This window comes from Nansenia antarctica, assembly GCF_963989245.1.
Source record: "Nansenia antarctica genome assembly, chromosome: 7".
Taxonomy (NCBI): Eukaryota; Metazoa; Chordata; class Actinopteri; order Argentiniformes; family Microstomatidae; genus Nansenia; species Nansenia antarctica.
The window spans coordinates 11,612,407-11,634,096 of NC_137677.1; the positions used below are offsets into that span (position 1 = coordinate 11,612,407).

The 21,690-nt window shown below is 44.0% G+C and overlaps 2 protein-coding genes across 3 annotated transcripts in view; one reads left to right on the forward strand and one right to left on the reverse strand.

The window, feature by feature from the left end:
• LOC308161587 (flavin-containing monooxygenase 5-like) overlaps window positions 1-4,271 on the forward strand; it is a 7,506-nt gene extending 3,235 nt beyond the window's left edge. For both annotated transcript variants that reach the window (XM_080535616.1, XM_080535615.1), the window contains exons 3-10: window positions 1-85; window positions 219-384; window positions 523-665; window positions 1,049-1,242; window positions 1,373-1,508; window positions 1,674-1,893; window positions 2,462-2,534; window positions 2,655-4,271. The exon at window positions 1-85 is cut by the window's left edge and continues 104 nt beyond it. In XM_080535616.1, the coding sequence (XP_080391742.1) occupies window positions 1-85; window positions 219-384; window positions 523-665; window positions 1,049-1,242; window positions 1,373-1,508; window positions 1,674-1,893; window positions 2,462-2,534; window positions 2,655-3,093 (1,456 nt within the window). In that variant the 3' untranslated portion in view covers window positions 3,094-4,271. The remainder of the gene's footprint in view (window positions 86-218; window positions 385-522; window positions 666-1,048; window positions 1,243-1,372; window positions 1,509-1,673; window positions 1,894-2,461; window positions 2,535-2,654) is intronic.
• Window positions 4,272-7,419: 3,148 nt separating this feature from the next.
• On the reverse strand, window positions 7,420-20,387 carry LOC308162391 (flavin-containing monooxygenase 5-like; the record flags this gene model as incomplete). The annotated part of the gene is made up of 12 exons (XM_080536548.1): window positions 7,420-7,840; window positions 8,250-8,322; window positions 8,684-8,891; window positions 9,064-9,211; window positions 9,516-9,712; window positions 10,278-10,420; window positions 12,578-12,743; window positions 12,944-13,132; window positions 13,533-13,673; window positions 16,032-16,088; window positions 18,480-18,653; window positions 20,256-20,387. 12 exons carry the CDS (start codon window positions 20,385-20,387, stop codon window positions 7,420-7,422), a joined length of 2,049 nt encoding a protein of 682 aa, XP_080392674.1.
• Between the last annotated feature and the right edge of the window lie 1,303 nt (window positions 20,388-21,690).

Sequence of the window (21,690 nt, forward strand, 5' to 3'; positions counted from 1 at the left end):
CAACAACATGCACCACTCTCAGGTGCTTCTCTACCTGCGCCTCTACGCTCAGACCTTCGGCCTGCTGCAGCATATACACTTCCAGGTCAGAGTTTGTTTGCTTAATCAGTCATACTGCCTTAATCCCTGGATGTGCTGACGTTGGGTTTATTTTCAATAGTACACCTACGACATAGTGTATATGGTAATATGAATGTGTGTGTGTGTGTGTGTCTCAGACCAATGTACTCAGTGTAAGGCAGACACCAGACTTCCCTGTCTCCGGTCAATGGGAGGTAGAGACAGAGACGAAACAAGGTCAGAAGGAGACTCAAGTCTTTGATGCAGTGATGGCCTGCACCGGTCACTTCACCCAGCCCCACCTGCCTCTCAAAGACTTCCCAGGTACCAGTCAACTCAACTCCAGATCCTGGTTACAACGCTTCATTAAGTAGTCTTCCAGAGAAGGTATCTTTTCATTATAAGAATCAGAATGAGCAGATTATTGAATAACATATATCATCCTGTTTCTCTCTGTCCCAGGTGTAGAGGGCTTCGAGGGTAGGTATTACCACAGCTGGGAATATCAGGGTGCCGAGGGTTTGCAGGGAAAAAGGGTTGTGGTGATCGGGATCGGGAATTCTGGAGGGGACATCGCTGTGGACATCAGCACAGTGGCCAAGCAGGTGTGGAAAACGTGCTATGCATTCTGGGCCTGTTGCCCAGGTTCAATTTGCTTGGCTCCAGATCTGAGCTGGGAAGGCATCTACCAATTGGATCTCCTAAAATGGGTTAATCTATAGTATGTGGTTAATGTCTATCATGATGCGTGATGCCATCTACTGGTGCCAATACGTCACTGATCAGAGACACTGGCTCTGTGTTGATACTAAGCAAGGGAACACTCGAGCACCCTAACCCTAACGAATTACTAAACCGAGGGAACGAATTACTAAACAGAGGGAACGGATTCACACATCAAATAATTTTCTTCTACCATGTGACCCCAGGGGGGCTCCGTAGTTACCCAAAATCAGTCTATGGGCTTCTTTTCTCTGCTGACCTGCAGGTGTACCTCAGCACACGGACCGGGGCGTGGGTGGTCAGCCGCGTAGGAGAGGGGGGGATCCCAGGTGACCTGGTGGGAAGCAGATATAATGCTCTGCTGGGGAAACTTTTCCCCTCCTGGAGTACCAGGAGAGTTGAGAAGGCACTGAACCAGACCTTCGATCACAAGCTATATGGCCTACAGCCCAAACACGGGTAGATAACCCTAACCAAACATCTGATCCACCATTTGAATGTGATATATTATATCAGCTCCCTCATCCTGTAGTCACACTGTGGTGGAGTGCTGAGTTCAGTGTTGTGATGGTTCTACTTCTGGTTCCAGGTTCTTTGCTCAGATTCCCCTGGTTAACGACGACCTGCCGGGTCGGATCATCTCCGGGCGGATTCAGGTGAAGCCAAACGTGAGGGAGTTCCGTGGTTCCAGTGTGGTGTTTGAGGATGGGAGCGACGTGGAAAAGGTGTGTAGCGGGACACTATTATGTCAACACTCAAGAAGAGCAAAGAAGAGCGAGTTTGTAGACCAAAGGGAGCCTTTGAGTTGAGCTCTTAAAACATTTATGTGTGTGTGTGTGTGTGTGTGTGTGTGTGTGTGTGTGTGTGTGTGTGTGTGTGTGTGGTTACAGGTGGACGTGGTGGTGTTTGCCACAGGATACAACTACGATTTCTCCTTCCTGCCTTCGGCTCTACGGGCTAAGAGTGGCCACCGGCTGCGACTCTACCAGCACGTTTTCCCCCCTGGCCTGGCCCAGCCCACCCTGGCCGTGGTGGGCTTCATCCATGGGTTTGGAGCCATCAACCCCCTGGCTGAGATGCAGGCCCGATGGGCCACCCGGGTCTTTAAAGGTGAACTCACCGTTGTCAGTTTCACATTATCTAGTCCTGCACGTTGGTGATATGTTTCTGTACCCTGTTATGTGTGTCTCCTATTGGTATTATGGCTGAGGACTAAGCTCCGGACCTGGCCCTCCCCAACCACATCAGACAGGCCAACACCCTCCCAACATTTAAACAGGCCCTCAAAACCCACCTCTTCAAGCTTGCCTTCACCAGTTAACCCTCTCCCCCTCCCCTTCCCATGTGTCCCCAGCACTACCTTAATTAGGCCCCTATACTTTCCTCTATTTACCTTTTTGTTTCTTTTTATTATTACTACTCAATCTTTTCAGTTTGTAAAGCGTCTTCGAGTGTCTAGAAAAGTGCTATAAGTCTAATGTATTAATATTATTACTATTATTATTATTATTATTATGGCTGCATTTAAACGTTTATTAGGGTCTCCATTAGCTGACGTCATAGTTATTGGTGTCCAACACAGAAATAAAACAAACAATTGACTTGTGATTTGCTCCAGGACTATAATCCCTACAATGTTAGTTAGTGTGTGAGATGTTTGACTTATGATTTGTTCCAGGACTACACACCCTGCCTTCACAGGAGGCCATGCTGCAGGACATTGAGAGAGACACTAGTACCATGCACCAGAGGTGAGACACTTGTGCTGTATATAAATCATATAGCAAACAGTGTAATAATCGCTTACAAACCATTTATGACGTGTGTGTGTGTGTGTGTGTGTTTGTCTCTCTCTCTCCCCACCCTCCCAGGTTTGCCTGCTCTGAGCGCAACCCTCTTCAGGTGGACTACATCCCTTACCTAGACTCTCTAGCAGAGCAGGTGGGGGTTCGTCCCAACATCCTAGGGCTGCTGCTGAGGGACCCTGTACTGGGCTTGCAGGTGTTTCTGGGTCCCGGTACCTCGTACCAGTACCGTCTGCGTGGGCCGGGACAGTGGGACGGAGCCCGTCAGGCCATCCTAACCCAGTGGGACCGGGTGGTCCAGCCCTTCAAGACCAGGGTGGTACCAGAACCAAAACCAGAGACCACCACAACGTCTTCTAGTCTGAGTCTGATCCTGACTGCGTCAGGCACCGCCCTCCTCTTTTATGCCCTCTACAGCCGACACAGCCTCCCCTCTCTCCTCACACACACCGCAGTGTTCCTCAATAAGACCACAGTTTTCCTCAGAAGTAGTTTAGGCTGCTGAACCTGGGTGGACTCTCTTCAAATGTAACAGCTAAATACTGTATACTAGAGCATTGTGAATGTGATTTGAAACATCTATTTTACCTAAAATAACTAATCAAGTCAGGATAGTGTGTGTGTGTGTGTGTGTGTGTGTGTGTGTGTGTGGTTTGGAGACCCTATAAAAACAAAGATATTCATTAAAAAATTACATTAACTATTGTTCTTGCATTAAGATGGACTCAATTCAACTTATCAAGTCATTTGTTTATGACATTTTTGCATCTTAGCTCATTTTAAGAGTGTCATAACCTCAAATGTAATCTCTCCAACCTGTCCAGTTGTGTCAAACAAATAATTAATAACATATGTACGATACATTTGGACCGCACATTTGACGTCACAATCATGCATGTTGGTCCGCTAGATTGTGTCACAATGTTTCCTTATTTTTCTGTTCACCTTTTGGTCAGAAATGGCAGTTTCACACCACATAGCCTACACATCTATGTTTATATATACTGATGATTCTCTCTCTGTTTACTATATTACTCTTCCTTGGGCGTTTTAAATATTTACAACAAATGGAGGGCTGAAGGAGGTTTTATGGAATTCTTTATTCAACACATAAATCGTGTGATAACCTGCAGAAGATATTCCTAATGGTGGAGCTCACACACTGTAACTGACATTCAGAGAACCAGTTCCAGGCAAAAGGTGCAAACATCTAGCGGGCTATAGAGCAGGTGCCCTGTTAAAATCCCTGAATATTAGGGCCAGGTCCACCATGGACCAATCCACCCTGACATTAAACACTGAAGGTACATAGCTGCGTATTTGTAAAACAAATCCCTCCGTAGATGAGTGTTAGGTCAGATATAATGCGTAAACATGTATCCAACTCAGCCCGCCTCTCTGGAAACACATAATTCGGCCTCTCTTAGCAGACATGTACTCCATCTCGATGAATTCACCTACAACGATACAGAGAAAAAATGTAATTGAAGTTTACGTAAGCGTACAAGCACACCATACAGCTTTGATGCCCAGATGGGATGGGAAGGAACTACACCGAAGTCCCACTAGATGCTTTATGGACTATAATGATAAATGCATGCACACGGACACAACATTATATATACTTTTTTTTAACATACCATTCTATTATTGTATTGCTCAATTGTATCTTGCCTAATTGTTTCCATTGCCATTTTCTCTTGTACTTGTAATGGGATGTAATAAACATTTGGCACACATGGCAATAAAAAATCATGAATCTTGAATTATTGTTATTATTATTATTATTATTATTTAGCCATTTAAATGTGTCAGCCCTGCAATTTTGTTTCCTGAGGGTTAGCTGACAACCCCACTGACAGATGACAGGTAGATAATGACAGGTAGTGTAATGGGGGAGTGGTTGTCTTGAGGGTGTGGTTGTCTTGAGGGAGTGATTAGGGTGGAGTTAACCAGCTATTGTTCCCACCCATTACCTCTGTGAAAAAACTCTGTGAAGACTTTGAGCCTGGTTTTCTCAAAATGGTCATTTGGAGGGTATCAACATTCAAATATCCATGACTTCTTCAACTTGTTTCAGATTTCAATGTATGACACATCATTCTAAAGCTTACAATCTACCCTTTCATAATCTGGAAAAAAAAGAAAAATGTTGCCCTACTTGCGGACTTTTTAACCATGCCCTGACACATATTTGATTACACTGAAAGGAGTCTATGGACAAGAACAGAGTTCAATCAACACTTTGATGCTTTGTATCTTGGCACTTTCATTAACCGCTAGCTGATAGCATTTTTAACCACGAACCAATGGAAGTCAATGTACACTTAATTTGCATGTTTTAAAAATCATAGCCAAATCATCCCGAATTCTCTAAAAACACTCAATGACTTGATTTACTCAGAGATTATTCAAGCACTATCCGTTTAAGTCAACAAACCTGAACATATGAGTCATTTCAGATGACTGACAGTAAAAGACAGTAAAAGCACTCTGGTTTTATTAACCTGACAGGCCATTCAAAGTTCATCCTGGGTTACGTATTACCAACCTCACCCCCCTCTCTTGTTCATATTATGTAACTGCGTTACATGGTCTGGATATTACTGGCAGGTGCAGATATTGGCTACAACGAAGTGGACTGTTTTTTGTCTCAGGCTCGATGGAATAGGGTGTCGTGTGAGGTATGAGGTGAGGTCACGCTGGCACATCTGGGATGTCTTTGCCCCCACACCATGACACCACCACCACCAGTCTGAACCATTGATACAAGGCAGGATGGATCCATGCTTTCATGTTGTTTACGCCAAATTCTGACCCTACCATCCGAATGTCGCAGCAGAAATCGAGACTCATCAGACCAAGTAACGTTTTTCCAATCTACTATTGCCCAATTTCAGTAGCCTCAGTTTCCTGTTCTTAGCTGACAGGAATGACCGGTGTGGTCTCCTGCTGCTGTCGCCCATCTGCTTCAAGGTTGGACGTGTTGTGTTCAGAGATGCTCTTCTGCATACCTTGGTTGTCACGAGTGGTTCTTTGAGTTACTGTTGCCATTCTATCAGCTCGAATCAGTTTGGCCATTCTCCTCTGCCTCTGCCATCGACAAGGCATTATCGCTCAGAGAACTGCCGCTCACTGGATATTTTCTCTTTTTCGGACCGTTCTCTGTGAACCCTAGAGATAGTTGTACGGAAAAATCCCAGTAGATCAGCACTTTCTGAAATACTCAAACCAGCCTGTCTGGCATCAACAACCATGCCACGTTCTATGTCACTTAAATCACCTTTCTTTCCCATTCTGATGCTTGGTTTGAACTTCAGCAGATCTTCTTGACCATGACTACATGCCTAAATGCATTGAGTTGTTGCCACGTGATTGTCTGATTAGATATTTGCATTAACAAGCAATTGAAAAGGTGTACCTAATGAAGTGGCTGGTGAGTGTATATTTCTTTGATCACAATCAGACTCTCTCCTCTATCAGAGGGGGTGAGGTTGCAGAGTTACTCCGTTCTTTACAGTGTTGTGGAGTAGTTCCACTACTAACTATTCATTTAACTAAATGTTGCTGTAGCTTGGTGGTAGTTACACTCAATTCAAATATCAGTAGTATTTTCAGTAGGTAACTACTTTAACTACTTACTGCTTTGCCATGTAGCAGTGTAGTGAGCTAATATCACTACCCCCCCACCCCCCATTTTTAAAAAGTCCTTACTATTTATTCCCTCAATGCTTCCTGTCTCCCCACTTTGCTCCACATCGCTTGGTTTGATCTTTCTCAGGGATTTTCGATGTTGTGAACAACCTTTTCAAAGTAGCTTTAGTTTTTTGTCAACTATATTTCTCTCAAGGGTAGCTTTAGTGTCGTTCAACCTCCTCCGCTGTGAAGTCATTAGTCATTTAGTTAAATACCTTTTCAGAGAAGCTTCCCCAACACTGGTTGTTCAACATCTCAAATAGACTTTATTTTATTGATCGAGAACGTTTGCCTTTGATAGATTGTAAGAATGAATATACAGTGTGAACACAACACAGGATACTAACATCATATTATGGTCAGGGTATGATTTGTGGAGTGGAAAAGTAGGAGGCCATGGGTCTGAGCTCTGGGCAGGTGATCTTTTTTTAGGCAACTAGGTATCTGTTATATGTGACACGGTCTGGTGAACAGGTCTGGATATCGGCAATTCTCTAGTCTTGCAAATGAACAAAACGCTTCTTAAAAAAAAAAAAAAATAGGTGTGTGCAAAAGCAAGGACTGTGATCATCTAAATATGTGTAGTTATGTGTTTTTAGCATTTCGATGTTCTCTCAGCATGTTGTGATGTCCTATCAATTACATCTGCTGAATTACCAACAGTGTGGACACTGTGTCATATTGTTCTGTGATTTGCTAGACTCATTACTGTGTCCATTCTGTGGCTCATTATTGGTTGTGAGAGTATTAAAAGCTCAAAACGAATTGCACACACGTTAATTTAATTTTAATTTTAATTTTGCCATTTAGCAGACGCTTTTATCCAAAGCGACTTACAATTCCGAATTACAGGGACATTCCCCCTGGAGTAACTGAGGGCTAAGTGCCTTACCCAAGGGCACACTAGTAGTGGTGTGGCTTCAGGCGGGATTTGAACTCACAACCTTCCGATCACAAGTCCAACTCACTATCCACTATCTCACTATCCACTAGACCACCACTACCCCACGTGTTGCAACACCAACATGGCAGATTAGTCAACTAGAGATTAGTGATTCCTGTGATTGCAGCTAGTGTTTTTCTGCCCTCTGTAGTCAACGTTCAGGGTTAATCTGGGTGAAGAGTTCCTCTCAGGTCAGTGTCCTGGCAGGTAGACCTTGATCCTGTCTAGGAGTGCAGTAGGGGCCTGTAGGAAGGCTGCTGGGTTGTTCCTGCTGTAGAAGGCAGCGAGAGCCAGGGCCGCCACCGCCAGGGAGAGGACCAGAGGGAGAGAGGAGGAGCGCTGGGGCTCAGGGACGTCTGCAGGTCTGGTCTTCATGGGCCGGGCCACCCGGTCCCACTGGGTTAGGATGGCCTGACGGGCCCCGGCCCACTGTCCCGGCCCACGCAGACGGTACTGGTACGAGGTGCAGGGACCCAGCATCACCTGCAGCCCCAGTACAGGGTCCCTCAGCAGCAGCCCTAGGATGTTGGGACGAACCCCCATCTGCTCTGCTATCTCGTCCATGTAGTCAACGTAGTCCACCTGGATGGTGTGTCTCTGGGAGGGGACGAACCTGCAGCAAAGATTTATTAATTGAGATTTAAGATTTAATAATAATAATAATAATAATAATACACCTTTTTTAAAACAGTGTGCCAACAAGTGCTTTACAAATAGATAAAAGATAGATATGCAAAAAAAAAAACTAACATGTAAGTAGAAACAGACGAACCCATTAAACAAGAATAAGAGCAGTATCAAAAACTAAACTAAGAGTAGAAAAACAGTAAAACACAACACATCAAAATGAAGCAGGGCATCATCAAATCAAATCAAATAATATTTTAAGAAGACATTTAAGAAAATACTAATCTTGCTAGCCTAATATCCTCAGGCAGCTCGGATAGTTCAATCCGCTCCAATAAATCACTTTTGTCAATCACAAATGGAAATAATAAGTGAAGAAAACGGCACCACAGCACCTCTCTGCCATGCCCTTCTCCTTGACTTGAATGTCCTTCAGCATGGCAGCCATCGGAGGAACCTTGTTCAACCCTGTGTGAAACAAAGATGATGTCATATTCCACTGAACCAATGTGGGTCAGTCCATCAATGCAATGGGACACACAGACAGAACTGTACTGCATCAGTATCGTTACTTGTGTCCTGTCCAGTTTCACCTGTCCAGTTTAATGGCAACGTACTGTAGATGGAGACATGGTGATGGATATGTGACACACCGTTGTGTTCAGATAGAGAGAGCAGTGAGGTAGAGAACAACATTATGTGACCAAAAAACTGTCTGGCCTAATCCAAACCAGGAAAAAGTGGAACATCCCTATGAATTGCTTCTTAAACAGCCATGTCTGAATCCATCAGTTTTAAACAATTAAGACTGATGGTGTTGGTGTTTTACCTTGAAAGACGCGTGTAGCCCAGCGGGCCTGCATCTCAGAGATGGGCATGATGGCTCCAAACGGCTGCAGCAACCCTATAACAGCCAGCGTGGGGCGCTCTAACCCGGGGGGGAACATCCCCTTATAGAGAGACGCCTTGTTTCCCGACACAGGAAGCACGTGGGAGGACAGGAATGGGAAGGAGAAGCTGTAGCCAGTTGCAAACACCTGGAAAGAAGACGTGGGGGGCATCTCAATAGTCTAGAGTAAATTCCTCTCCTTGTTTCCTTTCTGTTATGTGCACTGATCTGATAGCGCTGTTGACTTGAGAAAGTGTGTGTGTGTGTGTGTGTGTATGTGTGTGTGTGTGTGTGTGTGTGTGTGTGTGTGTATTACACACCACCAGGTCAATGTTGTCTTCCACGGTCCCGTCGTCAAACTCCACACTGGAGCCCTGGAGCCTCCGGATGTTGGGCTTCACCTGAACAGTCCCAGACAGGATGCGGTTGGGCAGCTCATCGCTCAGCGTGGGGTGCTGGCTGAGGAGCCTGGGATAGACATTCAGGTTCCCTTAGAGCTCAATTCAGATCAATATTCTATGAAAGCCCATATCTCACAAACTGCAGAATGTAAGCAAAACTGGAGACTCTCGTCATTTTTGGAGGCAGATGTTATTATTGCTAGTAAAAGAGAGCTAGTACTGTACCTAGTTAATGCTACTTAATTTCAGTACTAAATATGACTAAATGACCGTTCATCAGATGTATTTTTGCTAGCAATCTTAACGACAATGTCTGACTCCAAAAATGACAAGTGTGTTCTTTGTCTGCAAAACAATGATTTGAATTGTACCTGTGTTTGGGCTTGAGGGAGTAAAGGCTGTGGTTGAACCTCTGGTTGAGTCTGCTCTCACCCAGGCTGCAGAATGTATTAAAGGGCAGAATAGCCCTAGTCAGTTTTGCCACTCTGTTTATCAACATGTCCATGGGCACCCCATTTTCTCCCACACGGCTGTAGATCCACGCCCCCCTACGAGTACTGAGGAACACCTGTGAGAGAGGAGGGGAGAGAGGAGGAGAGAGGAGGGCAGAGGCTGTATGCCTTGCCTGAACTGCTGAGGGTGCTCCAGTACAATATCTGATTGATATCTTGATGATTTTGTCCTATGGGGAGTTTCTTTGTCTCCTGCCCAAGTCTGCAATCTGATCTAGTCACTCCTGTCTATGCGATAATACCAGCATTGTTAACCAACCCCACCTATCCGCACATAGCAAACACATAGTTAAAATAATCCTTATAATTTCTTGGCAATAGTTTGTGATGAATATCATCTCACTGTTATAATTTTAATCACCAAGAACGTGGATTTAGCAAATTGGAAGTGAAGTCTGTGGCAAGTCAACAATAATAGTAGAAAAGTAGAAAGGGGACAGGAACTCTGCTGCTACCAACCAAGGAGCAAACTGAAGTGAAAAGGGGAATTCAGGAACTTGAAGGACAATGAAACTAGATAGAAAGTCTTGTTTATTGCTAAAAACCAACACACTTCCATTGTAATGTTTATGGCTCCACCTTGGGCTAAGCCCAGGAGAACGGTATTTTGTTTGCTTGTACCTGTTTGGCGAATCTGCTCAGCTCCACAGCAAGGTCACCTCCAGAGTTCCCGATCCCGATCACCACCACCCGCTTCCCACGCCACTCCTCTGGGCTCTTGTAGTCCCGGCTATGGAAGTACTTCCCCTTGAACGTGTCAATCCCTGGAAAAGACAAAAAGCCTCAGTCACCTGACCACCTCCAATCATGCAATCTAGCCGTTGCTGGTCTAACTAATCGGACGTCATTCTTCAGGACTGCTTTGAGACGGTGACAGTATTCGCGGAGGATAGCAGTGACGTGAACGAGATGGCGTCAGGAACCCTGCGATTCATAGAGAAGAGTATAGAGGAAATAGTCCCCAGAAAAACAGTCCGACTTCAAAGAGGGCCCCGGCGGTACAACCATGCATGAGGTTTTCAAGCGCATCGACATCCGCAAGGCAGCCGGGACGGATGGAATCCCAGGCCGGGAGCTTAAAGCGTTGCGCAGAACAGCTGGCTGATGTCTTCACCATCATATTCAACCTCTCCCTCTCCACGGGCATAGTGCCCTCCTGCTTCAAGTCATCTGCCATCATCCCCGGTACCAAAAAAGGGTACGGTAACATGCCTAAATGACTGGCAACCCTGTTGCTCTCACCTCCATAGTATGAAAATACTTTGAGAAGATCAACAAGGTCCTAATCTGCAGGGAGCTGCCACCCTTCCTAGACCCATGGCACTACACACAGCCCTAACACACCTTGACAAGAGAAACCCCTATGTGAGGATGCTGTTTGTAGACAGTTACAGTTCAGCATTCAACACCATAGTCCCCTCCAGACTCTGCAGCAGGCTCAGGGACCTAGGCATCGACCCCAGCCTACGCAACTGGATCCTGGACTTCCTGTCAGACCGTAAACAAATGGTGAAGATGGACTCTTAAGACCTTCGCCCCTCTGACCATCAGCACAGGAGCCCCCCAAGGCTATGTACTAAGCCACCTCCTCCACTACCTATACACCCACGACTGCGTGGCCACACACAGCTCCAACACGGTAATCAAGTTCGCCAACGACACAACAGTGATTGGCCTGATCACCAACGGCGACGAGACGGCCTACAGATGTGAGCTCAACCGCCTGGCTCAGTACAGCCAGGTCAATAACCCCGCTCTCAACGCCGACAAGACCAACGATGGTGGTGGTGGACTTCAGGAAGAAGAGGCAAGCACAAGTCCCCATTGTTACGGTTGGAGTCGCCATTTCCTTGCCGACTCCTTGATGCCTCCCTCTCCCCCTGGTGGCCTGGGACGCTACTACACCTACTCTCCTCATTGAGGACTAATGTGTGTCACCTGTGTACGTTTGGCACATCGTGACGTTAGAATTATAAGGTTCTATCTCCATTGAGTTTTTTACATAATCTGATCCATTAGGTGTTTATTAATGCCTGTGTGGTGTTATTTTTAAAATGTTGATTTTTTTTTGTTAGTAATTCATTAAATACAAAGGTTCCATCTCACAAAACATAATGGAATGTAAAAACGTTGACGCTCAATATCTCTGAACTACCCTAGACAGAGATAGAACCTTATCATTCTAAGCTCACGACATGACGTGTATTTATATCCTCTCTTCCCGGCCGGTTGATTGATCTCTCTGTCTGTTCAGTGTAAGTGTGTGTTCCTGTTCTGTTCTGTTTCTGCCTCGCACAGAGAGTTGTGAGCTGCTGTAGCTGGTGGTTTCTGGGTAGAAAGATGTAATAAAAGATTCCGATTCTGATCTGGGCACTCTCAATAATCGCTAGCTGATAGTATTTTTAACCCAAAAACAATGGAAGCCAAGGTACACTAAATTAACATGTGTCAAAAGTCATGGCCAAATCATCCCAAATTCTTTAAGAACAATCAATGACTTGATTTGCTCAGAGATTATCTGTTCAAGTCAACAAACCTGAAAATATGGGTCGTTTCAGACAAGACGACACTAAAAGGACCATTCTTAGATTAACCCAAGAGACCATTCAAAGTTCACCCTGGGTTACGCCAGCCTCACCCCCCTCTCTTGTTCACATTGTGTAACCACCCTCCTATCTCCACGGTAACCACAGAGGACAGTCTTGGCTGGCTGTCTGCCAAATGTGAAATAAAAAGGCTGTTCCAGAGTCTAGACTGAGGACAAACGCTGACAGTGTCTTTGCCATTATGGCCCCTAGACTCTGGAACCATCTGCCTGAGGATATTAGGCTAGCAAGATCAGTATTTTTTTTTTTTTTTACTCAGGCTCTATGGAATAAGATGCCATGCGAGATGTTCAGGGTGAGGTCACACTGGCGTACCTGGGAAGTCGTTGAGTGGCAAGTTGGGATGACAGTGGTGTCCAATACAGATCATCACCGCGTCGAACATGTGTTTCTCCCTCTCTCCGTCCCTGTTCTCTGTCTCCACATCCCACTGGCCTGAGTGAGAGAAGTCTGCCCTCTGCTTCACCTGGAGGACTCTGGTCTGAGAGAGAGAGAGAGAGAGAGAGAGAGAGAGAGAGAGAGAGAGAGAGAGAGAGAGAGAGAGAGAGAGAGAGAGAGACCAACAGATAGACAGACTGAAACGTTGACATTTAATCTTGCAGAGGTAAAGTGTAAACTATTCATCTACATATCTGTAATGGGAACATGACAAACTGCTGCCGTTGTGACTAAAGACCTCACCTGGAAGCGGATGTGCTTGACCAGCTGGAAGTGGTCTGCGTACATGCGGAAGTAGACCATGATGAGGGAGTGGTGCATGTAGTTGGGGTAGTGAGCGGGGATGGGGAAGTCACTGAAACACATCATCTCTTTAGAGGTGTTGATGATGACAGACTGGTAGATACTGGCCCTGTCCGGCTCTGGGTTCTCCTGGGGAAAGGACAGTCGGTCACATGGGCATTGTTAGTATCATCTTCATCGTCGTCGTCGTCGTCATCATCCATAGCCAAGAGGGTTTAGTCTCTTGGCACTGCAAGATTAGCACACCCACCTTGATGACAGAGAATAATGTTATCACGTCTGCTCTTTCATTTCAGTGTAGATGAAGGAAATTAGAAAAAAGAGAGGAGGCCACCTAAAGGCCAATTCTCAAGATTCTCAATTCTTTGAATTATTTCAATTGGTGTGAATAGAGAATCGAATGTTGTCGTGCGATAAAATTGCATCGCACGCCGTGTGCATTGTCTCATTCAAAACAATGGAATCGAATTCGGCGGTGCGACAAAATCGGGGCCGTGTGCATTGGGCTTAAGGCTACTGAGTCACTGACCTTAAACCTCCACAGGCCTCCGATGTCTTCGCTGCTCTCGAAGCACACAGGCTCCAGGCCCTCCTCCAGACAGCTCTTGATGCAGGTCAGACCTGAGCTGCCCCCTCCGATCACTGCCACACGCCGAGTCATACTGGCTGTCTGCAGAGGGAGGGTTAGGGTGAGAGGAAAACAACAGGTATGTCTCTTGTTAGTTAAGAGGGAGGAAAAGTGCAAGGTGGGGAAGGTGTTTCAGAAGATTCCCCAACACTGCTTATCTTTATCTGAGACATACAGTTAGGTCCATATACAGTTAGGTCCGTAAATATTTGGACAGTGACACCATTTCCATAATTTTGGCTCTGTATGGCACCACAATGGATTTGAAATGAAACAATCGAGATGTAATTGAAGTCTGCAGACTTTCAGCTTTAATTCAAGGGGTTGAACAAAAATATTGTATGGAACGTTTAGGAATTGCAACCATTTTTATACACAGTCCCCTATTTTCAGGAGCTCAAAAGTAATTGGACAAATTAACATAATCATAATGACATTTTCATTTTTAATACTTTGTCGAGAATCCTTTGCAGGCAATGACTGCCTGAAGTCTGGAACCCATGGACATCCCCAAATGCTGGGTTTCCTCCTTTGTGATGCTTTGCCAGGCCTTTACTGCAGCTGTCTTCAGTTGTTGTTTGTTCGTGGGTCTTTCTGCCTTTAGTTTTGTCTTCAGCAAGTGAAATGCATGCTCAATCGGGTTGAGATCAGGTGATTGACTCTCATTGCAGAATATTTCACTTCTTTGCCTTAAAAAACTCCTGGGTTGCTTAAGCAGTATGTTTTGTGTCAGTCCATCTGTATTGTGAAGCACCATCCAATCAACTTTGATGAATTTGTCTGAATCTGAGCAGACAGAATATCCCATAACATTTCAGAATTCACCCGTCTGCTTCTGTCTTCTGTCACGTCATCAATAAACACTAGTAACCCAGTGTCGTTGGAAGCCAGGCATGCCCATGCCATCACACTGCCTCCACCGTTTTTTACAGATGATGATGTAAGCGTCGGATCATGAGCCGTTCCAAGCCTTATCCATACTTATTTCTATCACCACATACTGAAAGCTTGAATAAAACCATAATCTTACCTGTTACGATCCCGAGAAGTTCCACAAAGGTGTTTCTTTCTGCATAGACCTCCTGTCTCCTGTCTGGCTTGCAACACCAGGGTCAGACCACATCCCCAGGTGAGACACGGCGGGGGCGGAGTAATACAGTGGGAGTGTGAACTTTGTCTTAGTTGTGTTGTGTATAGTTACATATGCAGTATAATTGGCAATAAATAACTATTGACCTTGTAGTGGAAATCAAGGGTTACAACTTTAGTTGGTGACACTCTGCACAAAAAAGGCACATACACAATAGCTGTTCTTTTTAACTTATTTTTATGGTTGCAAGCATGGCAGTCTGTCTCTGGCAAACAGAGAGACCAGAACAAAGTTACAATACACATTTATACTTTCAAAAGCCTCTTTCCGGGGCGTCTGAAATACTACTTCTATTAGTTACATTATTTCTACTCAAGTCATGAGCAAAGGGTGCCTCACAGGTCACCAGTTGTTATAGACAAACATCCAGCACATGTTTAATGTTTAAATTATTAGTATTGTCAACATTATTAGCGCTTCCTAGCATTTAGTATTACAGATACTTATTGAACCATTACAACCTGATTACCTGGACGATATCTGTGGGTGTAGCTGCACCTTTGTTTTGAAAGGGTGATTATGCCCAGATCAACCATCTCAAATAGCCTTTATTTTATTGAACGAGAAGATTGCCTTCCAAATGGCAGCATACATTTACTTGGAAAAACAACAAATGATGAGTAAAGTTACATATTTGTGGAAAAAAAGCTTCTTTTTTTTCTTTTTTATATTACGAAAGTTTAAGTGTTGAAGAACCCACTCAATTTAACAAACAACAGTTTTAGGATCACTAAATACTTATCATTTGTAAATTGGATTCACTGTATCGTCTGCCATAGGCTACTGGGTTAGTGATACATGGCTTGTAAACAAACGTATGTTTTAGGACGTGTTCAAAAGCAAGGACTATGTGATCATCTAATGATGTGTAGTTATGTGTTTTTAGCATGTTGATGTTCTATCAGCCTGTTGTGATGTGCTAAACATGCAGTTAGATGTTCATAGCGATGTTCTTAGCTGCTAGCTAGCTAGCTAGCTACCACGCGATGGTTGCAAACGTGTCTCCAATATTTGGTTTGTGGTGTACCAACATTCAAATAAGCATATCTTCTTGAACTATTTTCAGATTTCAATGTAATGTTTCAATGTTATTTGAAAGCTTACAAATAATGCATCTTTATAATCTGTAAAAAAAAATAAAAAAAAAGGCTACTTGGGGACTTTTGCAACAGGCCCTGTCACATTATGCATTCTTGGTAAAATCCCAAGACTTGAGTCTCCTTCTGACCTCGTTTCGTCTCTGTCTCTACCTCCCATTGACCGGAGACAGGGAAGTCTGGTGTCTGCCTTACACTGAGCACATTGGTCTGAGACACACACACACACACACACACACACACACACACACACACACACAACACTCACACAACACACACACACACACACACACACAACACACACACACACACACACACAACACACACACACACACACACACACACACAACACACACAACACACACACACACACACACACACACACACACACACACACACACACACACACACACACACACACACACACACACACACACACACACACACACACACACAGGGGCGCCGCTAGGGGGTGGTAAGTTAGGACGATTCTAAGGGCCCAGCACTGACAGGGGCCCATGAGAATCTAAAAAAAAAAAAAAAAAATCTAAATAATATTATTATTATTTTTATCATAAGGACGTTAATGTAGCCGAATTCAAATTATAATTCTATGTATTAAAAAAAGTCACAAAAGAAACAAACTGGAGTTTTGTTTCTCTATGTTTAACACAATTAAGCCTTATTATTATTTACCCCTCTATTTATTCACTGCATGGTTCAGTCCACCGCGCGTGAGCTGCTAGACGAGAGGAACGTTACCGCAAATATTCTGACAAGGTTTCCATGACCAACATGTCCTGCTGTAGTATGTGTGTGGGACAGATGGAGGACAGCCAGATTGGAAATGCATCAAATGTACGTGTGCGTGCTTGGACGATGTCGTGAAAGGCAAAGCCAAAGTCAGGGTATCAAAAGAGAAAAGTAAAAAAAATCACTAAAAACAGTGGTTTAGTGATCTAATCACTGCGTGGATGATCTAGTTAGCTCGCTATAGCTAATTAACATTAACTTCAAGTATAGTTAACTTACAGTGCACTGTCAGTATAATTTCAGTTAAATGTATGAGATGAGGGCAATTTTGGTCCAAATATAGGTTATTAGAGCTCAGTGAATTTGTATCCAGCAGCTATGCACTCTTGCTATAGCTAGCTAACTAGTATAATGTTACATGCTAATGACGTCATGCACAGATGCAGCCTCCCAGTTGAAGGAGAAGGGGATGGGCAGTAGGAGTTTGGGGTTAACAAACATATTTTGAATATTTTAATGTATGCTGCATTACCATGCAAGCATTGAATACAACTTTAGCTAATATTCATATTGAGTTAATAGTTCTTCCAGTAATTGCAATAACATTGACCACTGGCATCTTAATAATATTGTTAGCTAGCTAGATAACATTTAAGTTAGCTAATCTGGTGTAATGTATGTGTTATTATGTTAATACTATTATAGGACATATTATGAATTATGTACCTATGGATACTCCATGCCAGGGCCCTCTTCAAGCAAGGCAGCCAGAGAGGAGAGCAGAGGTGGTGGGGTAGTGGTGGTCTAGTAGTGGATAGTGAGTTGGACTTGTGATCTACTAGTGTGCCCTTGAGTAAGGCACTTAGCCCTCAGTTACTCCAGGGGGAATGTCCCTGTAATTCGTAATTGTTTGGATTAAAAGTGTCTGCTAAATGGCAAAATTAATAAAATAAAAAATGTAATAAGACGTAAAGAGGCAGAAGAAGAAGAGCAAGAAGTAACAAAGGACAATGACAGCAGCACAGCAAGTTGGCTTTATCACTAGATTTCAAGGATCTTATCAAAGATTTTGCTACTAAGAAGGCCCAGCGTTTAGCTTTGATTTGATTTGATCTCTTTACTCCTATCTTGAATCGTTGTGCATTAGGCTAGATATAGTTTTTAGCTCTCCAGGTATACTATTCCACAGTACTGCCGCAGTGTAAAAATTAAAATCTTCCCATTTCACATTCAATTTCGCTGGCACCATGTCTGTGTTGCTCCCTCTTGTATAAGACACGTTTGTCTTTGTGTGAAACAAGCAATGCTGAGTCAGTAAATATCTCTCTGCTGTAATTCTTCATTGATCTAATCCTGACAGTATTATGGCCAACTGATCTTTACAAGATCTACATTTATTTAGACACAATACCACCCCATTAAAATTATATTTTTTACTTTTTGTGTGATTTATACTTTTATAATTGGGTTCCAATCTTCATTTAATTATACTTTTGTCCTTGTGTTGTTCAAGTCTTCATTTAATAAGTTAAAGAATGTTGAGATTTCTTTGCTGAATTGTTGATTCCTGTATTAACTGTAATTTTAAATTACATTTACAAAAGATGTCCATCATTGGATTTCTTGCAGTGCATCAATAGTTCATCAACTTCAACTGGGTTTAGGTTGATGGGTGGTTTAGGTGGGGGGGCCCAAAATGATATTCTGTCATGGGGCCCAGAATCTCTAGCGGCGCCCCTGCACACACACACATAACACACAAAACACACACACACACACACACTTGAAAATGAACACAACACTGACTATGGAAATCCAGTGTGACTGAATAACAAGATGAACTCTGACCTGGAAGTGTATATGCTGCAGCAGGCTGAAGGTCTGAGCGTAGAGGCGCAGGTAGAGAAGCACCTGAGAGTGGTGCATGTTGTTGGGGAGGTCAGCTGGAGGAGGGAAGTCACTGTAGGCCATCATCTCTTTGGAGCTGTTGAGGACCACAGAGTAATAGATGTTGGCCTGGTCCTGCAGAAGGACATTGGAGCAGAGAGTCATTCATCCTGGACAGGTGCAGCACAGAGACACCGGCTGACCTCACTGTTTCTAAGACGTTAAATGGTAACTGGACTGCACTTATATTATAGCGCCTTATTCCAAAGCGCTTTACAATGGCCTCTCATATACACTGGAGATGAGCTGATACTACAAGAGCGAACACTTAGGCACAGCAGGTGGCAGTGAATCACTAACATTGATTTCCACCCCCTCAAATCCAAAAGACTGAAAGAAAATTCACTACATGGCACTCCCTTAAACCACAGTTAATTTAGGGGAGTGCGCCCTCTAGTGTTATAAATTATATCACCTTCAGTACTACCAGAGCCTTCACACACACTTTATACCTCCACCAAACTCCATGATGTCATGATGTCATGTTGTCATGACTACTCTCAAAGCACACAGGATCTGGCCTCTCGCCCAGACAGCTTTTGATGCTGCTACCCAAAGCTCAACGTGAGTAGAGTGTGAACCACTACAATGAGCACAATAACCTCTTACACAACTCATTGCCCATTGAAGTGGACCATAGGCACTATGATCAAACACGACATCCCCTGTCCCCCCCCGCTAGAGGAGAGCCCAGCAGGATGTTTCATCCTCTCTGCTGTTTAGCCTCAGTCAGCAGATCCAGGAGAGTCGCTCATTGGTCGTCTCCCCTCAGGCTGAACCGGCTTCCTTTCTTTCTTTGTGCTCTTTAACTTCATCCACTTTCATCTGTACGGAGCCCCCCTGGGGTCACATGGTAGAAAAAAAATATTTGATTCGTTCGTAATTCGTTCCCTCGGTTTAGTAATTAGTTAGGGTTAGGGTTATGGTTATGGTTAGGGTTAGGGTTAGGCCCTACGAGCCAGAACGATCGCAAGGATTAGGGTTAGGGTTAGGGTTAGAATCCTTGCGATCGTTCTGGCTTGTAGGGCCTAACCCTAACCCTAACGAATTACTAAACCGAGGGAACGAATTACTAAACCGAGGGAACGAATTACTAAACCGAGGGAACGAATTACTAAACCGAGGGAACAAATTACTAAACCGAGGGAACGGATTACTAAACCGAGGGAACGGATTACTAAACCGAGGGAACAGATTTACTAAATCGAGGGGAAGGATTCACATATCAAATAATTTTGTTCTACCATGTGACCCCAGGGGGGCTCCGTAGATCTGTGACATGGAGAGGTGAAAGCTTACAGTACGTCTTGCTTCAAGTTTCCAGTTTATTGTTACGTCACATTACACAAGTGTAAGAGACTAACATTCTTAGGCTTTGATTCCTGACATTGCAGCACAAGACAATAAGGCAATAGGCAATAATTCAAGATAATAAAAAAAGTGACAATAGCACAGGACATAATTGTTCATTGTTCATGAGCCTGACCGCCTGGGGGAAGTAGCTGCTGAGGTAGTTTCCCCATATTGCTTTCACCTATCTTGTCCTCTCAGATCAGTTCAGAGGAAGGAAAGGAGAATAGGAAAGGATCAACTTATAAAACTTATGATATAAAACACACTGGAGAACTTAGAGGAAGCCACCTTAGACTACTGAGATGCAGGTGAGTCTTCACTGACCTTAAACCTCCACAGGCCTCCGATGTCATCGCTGATCTCGAAGCACACAGGCTCCAGGCCCTCCTCCAGACAGCTCTTGATGCTGGTCAGACCAGAGGGACCCGCCCCGATCACTGCTACCCTGCGCACCATGCTGGGGGTCGGGGTTAGGGTTAAGCTTAATACAGTAGGTAGCACGAGATGGTAGCAGTAGTATGAGTAAAATACATGTTTTGAATAAGTTAAATGGTTGGTTTATTAAACCATTCTTTGATGAGAACCCTTTCTCATTTACAACGCATAGCCTACAATGCAAGACAAAAAGCAGCACATATAATGATATAAACTATTTATGTAATGACATTTAAAAAAAATTAATGTAAAACAAACCCGCTATCAACATGATTGTGAACATATATGTAAATGTGGTCTTAAAATAATATGTAAATGAACCCTAGAAACAATATTAGAAATGTAAGAGTAAAATACAAAATATTTATTTAAACAACAAATGACCGTCAAAGCCAAGAAACATGATCGAGCAACATGCAACCGTTAATCTTTGATGGGAGATTTTAACACTCACTACATAAAACTACATCTATATCGATAGGTAATGATCATGAAGCAACATGCACTGCAGAGGAGTTGTGTTTGACCTCTTTTCGCGGGAGACAGCAGTAATGATCAGAAGTTCAAATCCTAGTGTTCTCTGCTTAGCTCTGGATGCCTTTTATATGTCGTTGCTCGTCTTGGGTCAGGCATTTACAACTTCAGTCCCGCGGAGGGTTTGAAACGTTTTTGAGAGGTAATGTGTGGAGTTGCCGACGAGCGCCCTTCAACACATGTTGCGTGATGGAGATAAAATAAGATTTCAGAGATTTACGAGACGCGGGTTCAAGGCTCACGCAGTTTTTAGAGTGAGGCGCTATTCAGCCCCGCAGTTACTTCTGACAGCTTGCAAGGGTCACTTGTCATGACCATATCACATGTACCTGAGTCAGGAAACTCCCTATGCCTCGATGTGTAGACCGGTATGATATACATCATTGTGTTATTTGAGAAATCTAATGATTGCACAGGATTCTTAATAGGACTGGTTGTTAAAATCCCTAAATATTCAGCACAACAATTGAGTGGAGTTGGAGATGTCCTCTTGGGTGGAGTGGAATTTGGCAATGATCACGTGGTACCACCAGTACGACACATCTTCAGTTGTGGTCCCCGACCTCATTGGGTGTTTCGGCCAGTTATCACAAGACACCCTCTGCCGAGGTTGGCCCACCACAGGCTGATCAGGCCTGGGTGTGTGTCGCACGGTGGCACCACGTGGTCATTTGGGCATCCCTACGTTTCAGCCACAGCCAGTGACTGCTCCGTTCTGCTGCAGTGGACAGTTCTCTGATTGCCTTCCGTTGGGCCTGTCCTCTGATCCCTACTGCCCTCAGGAGCCTTG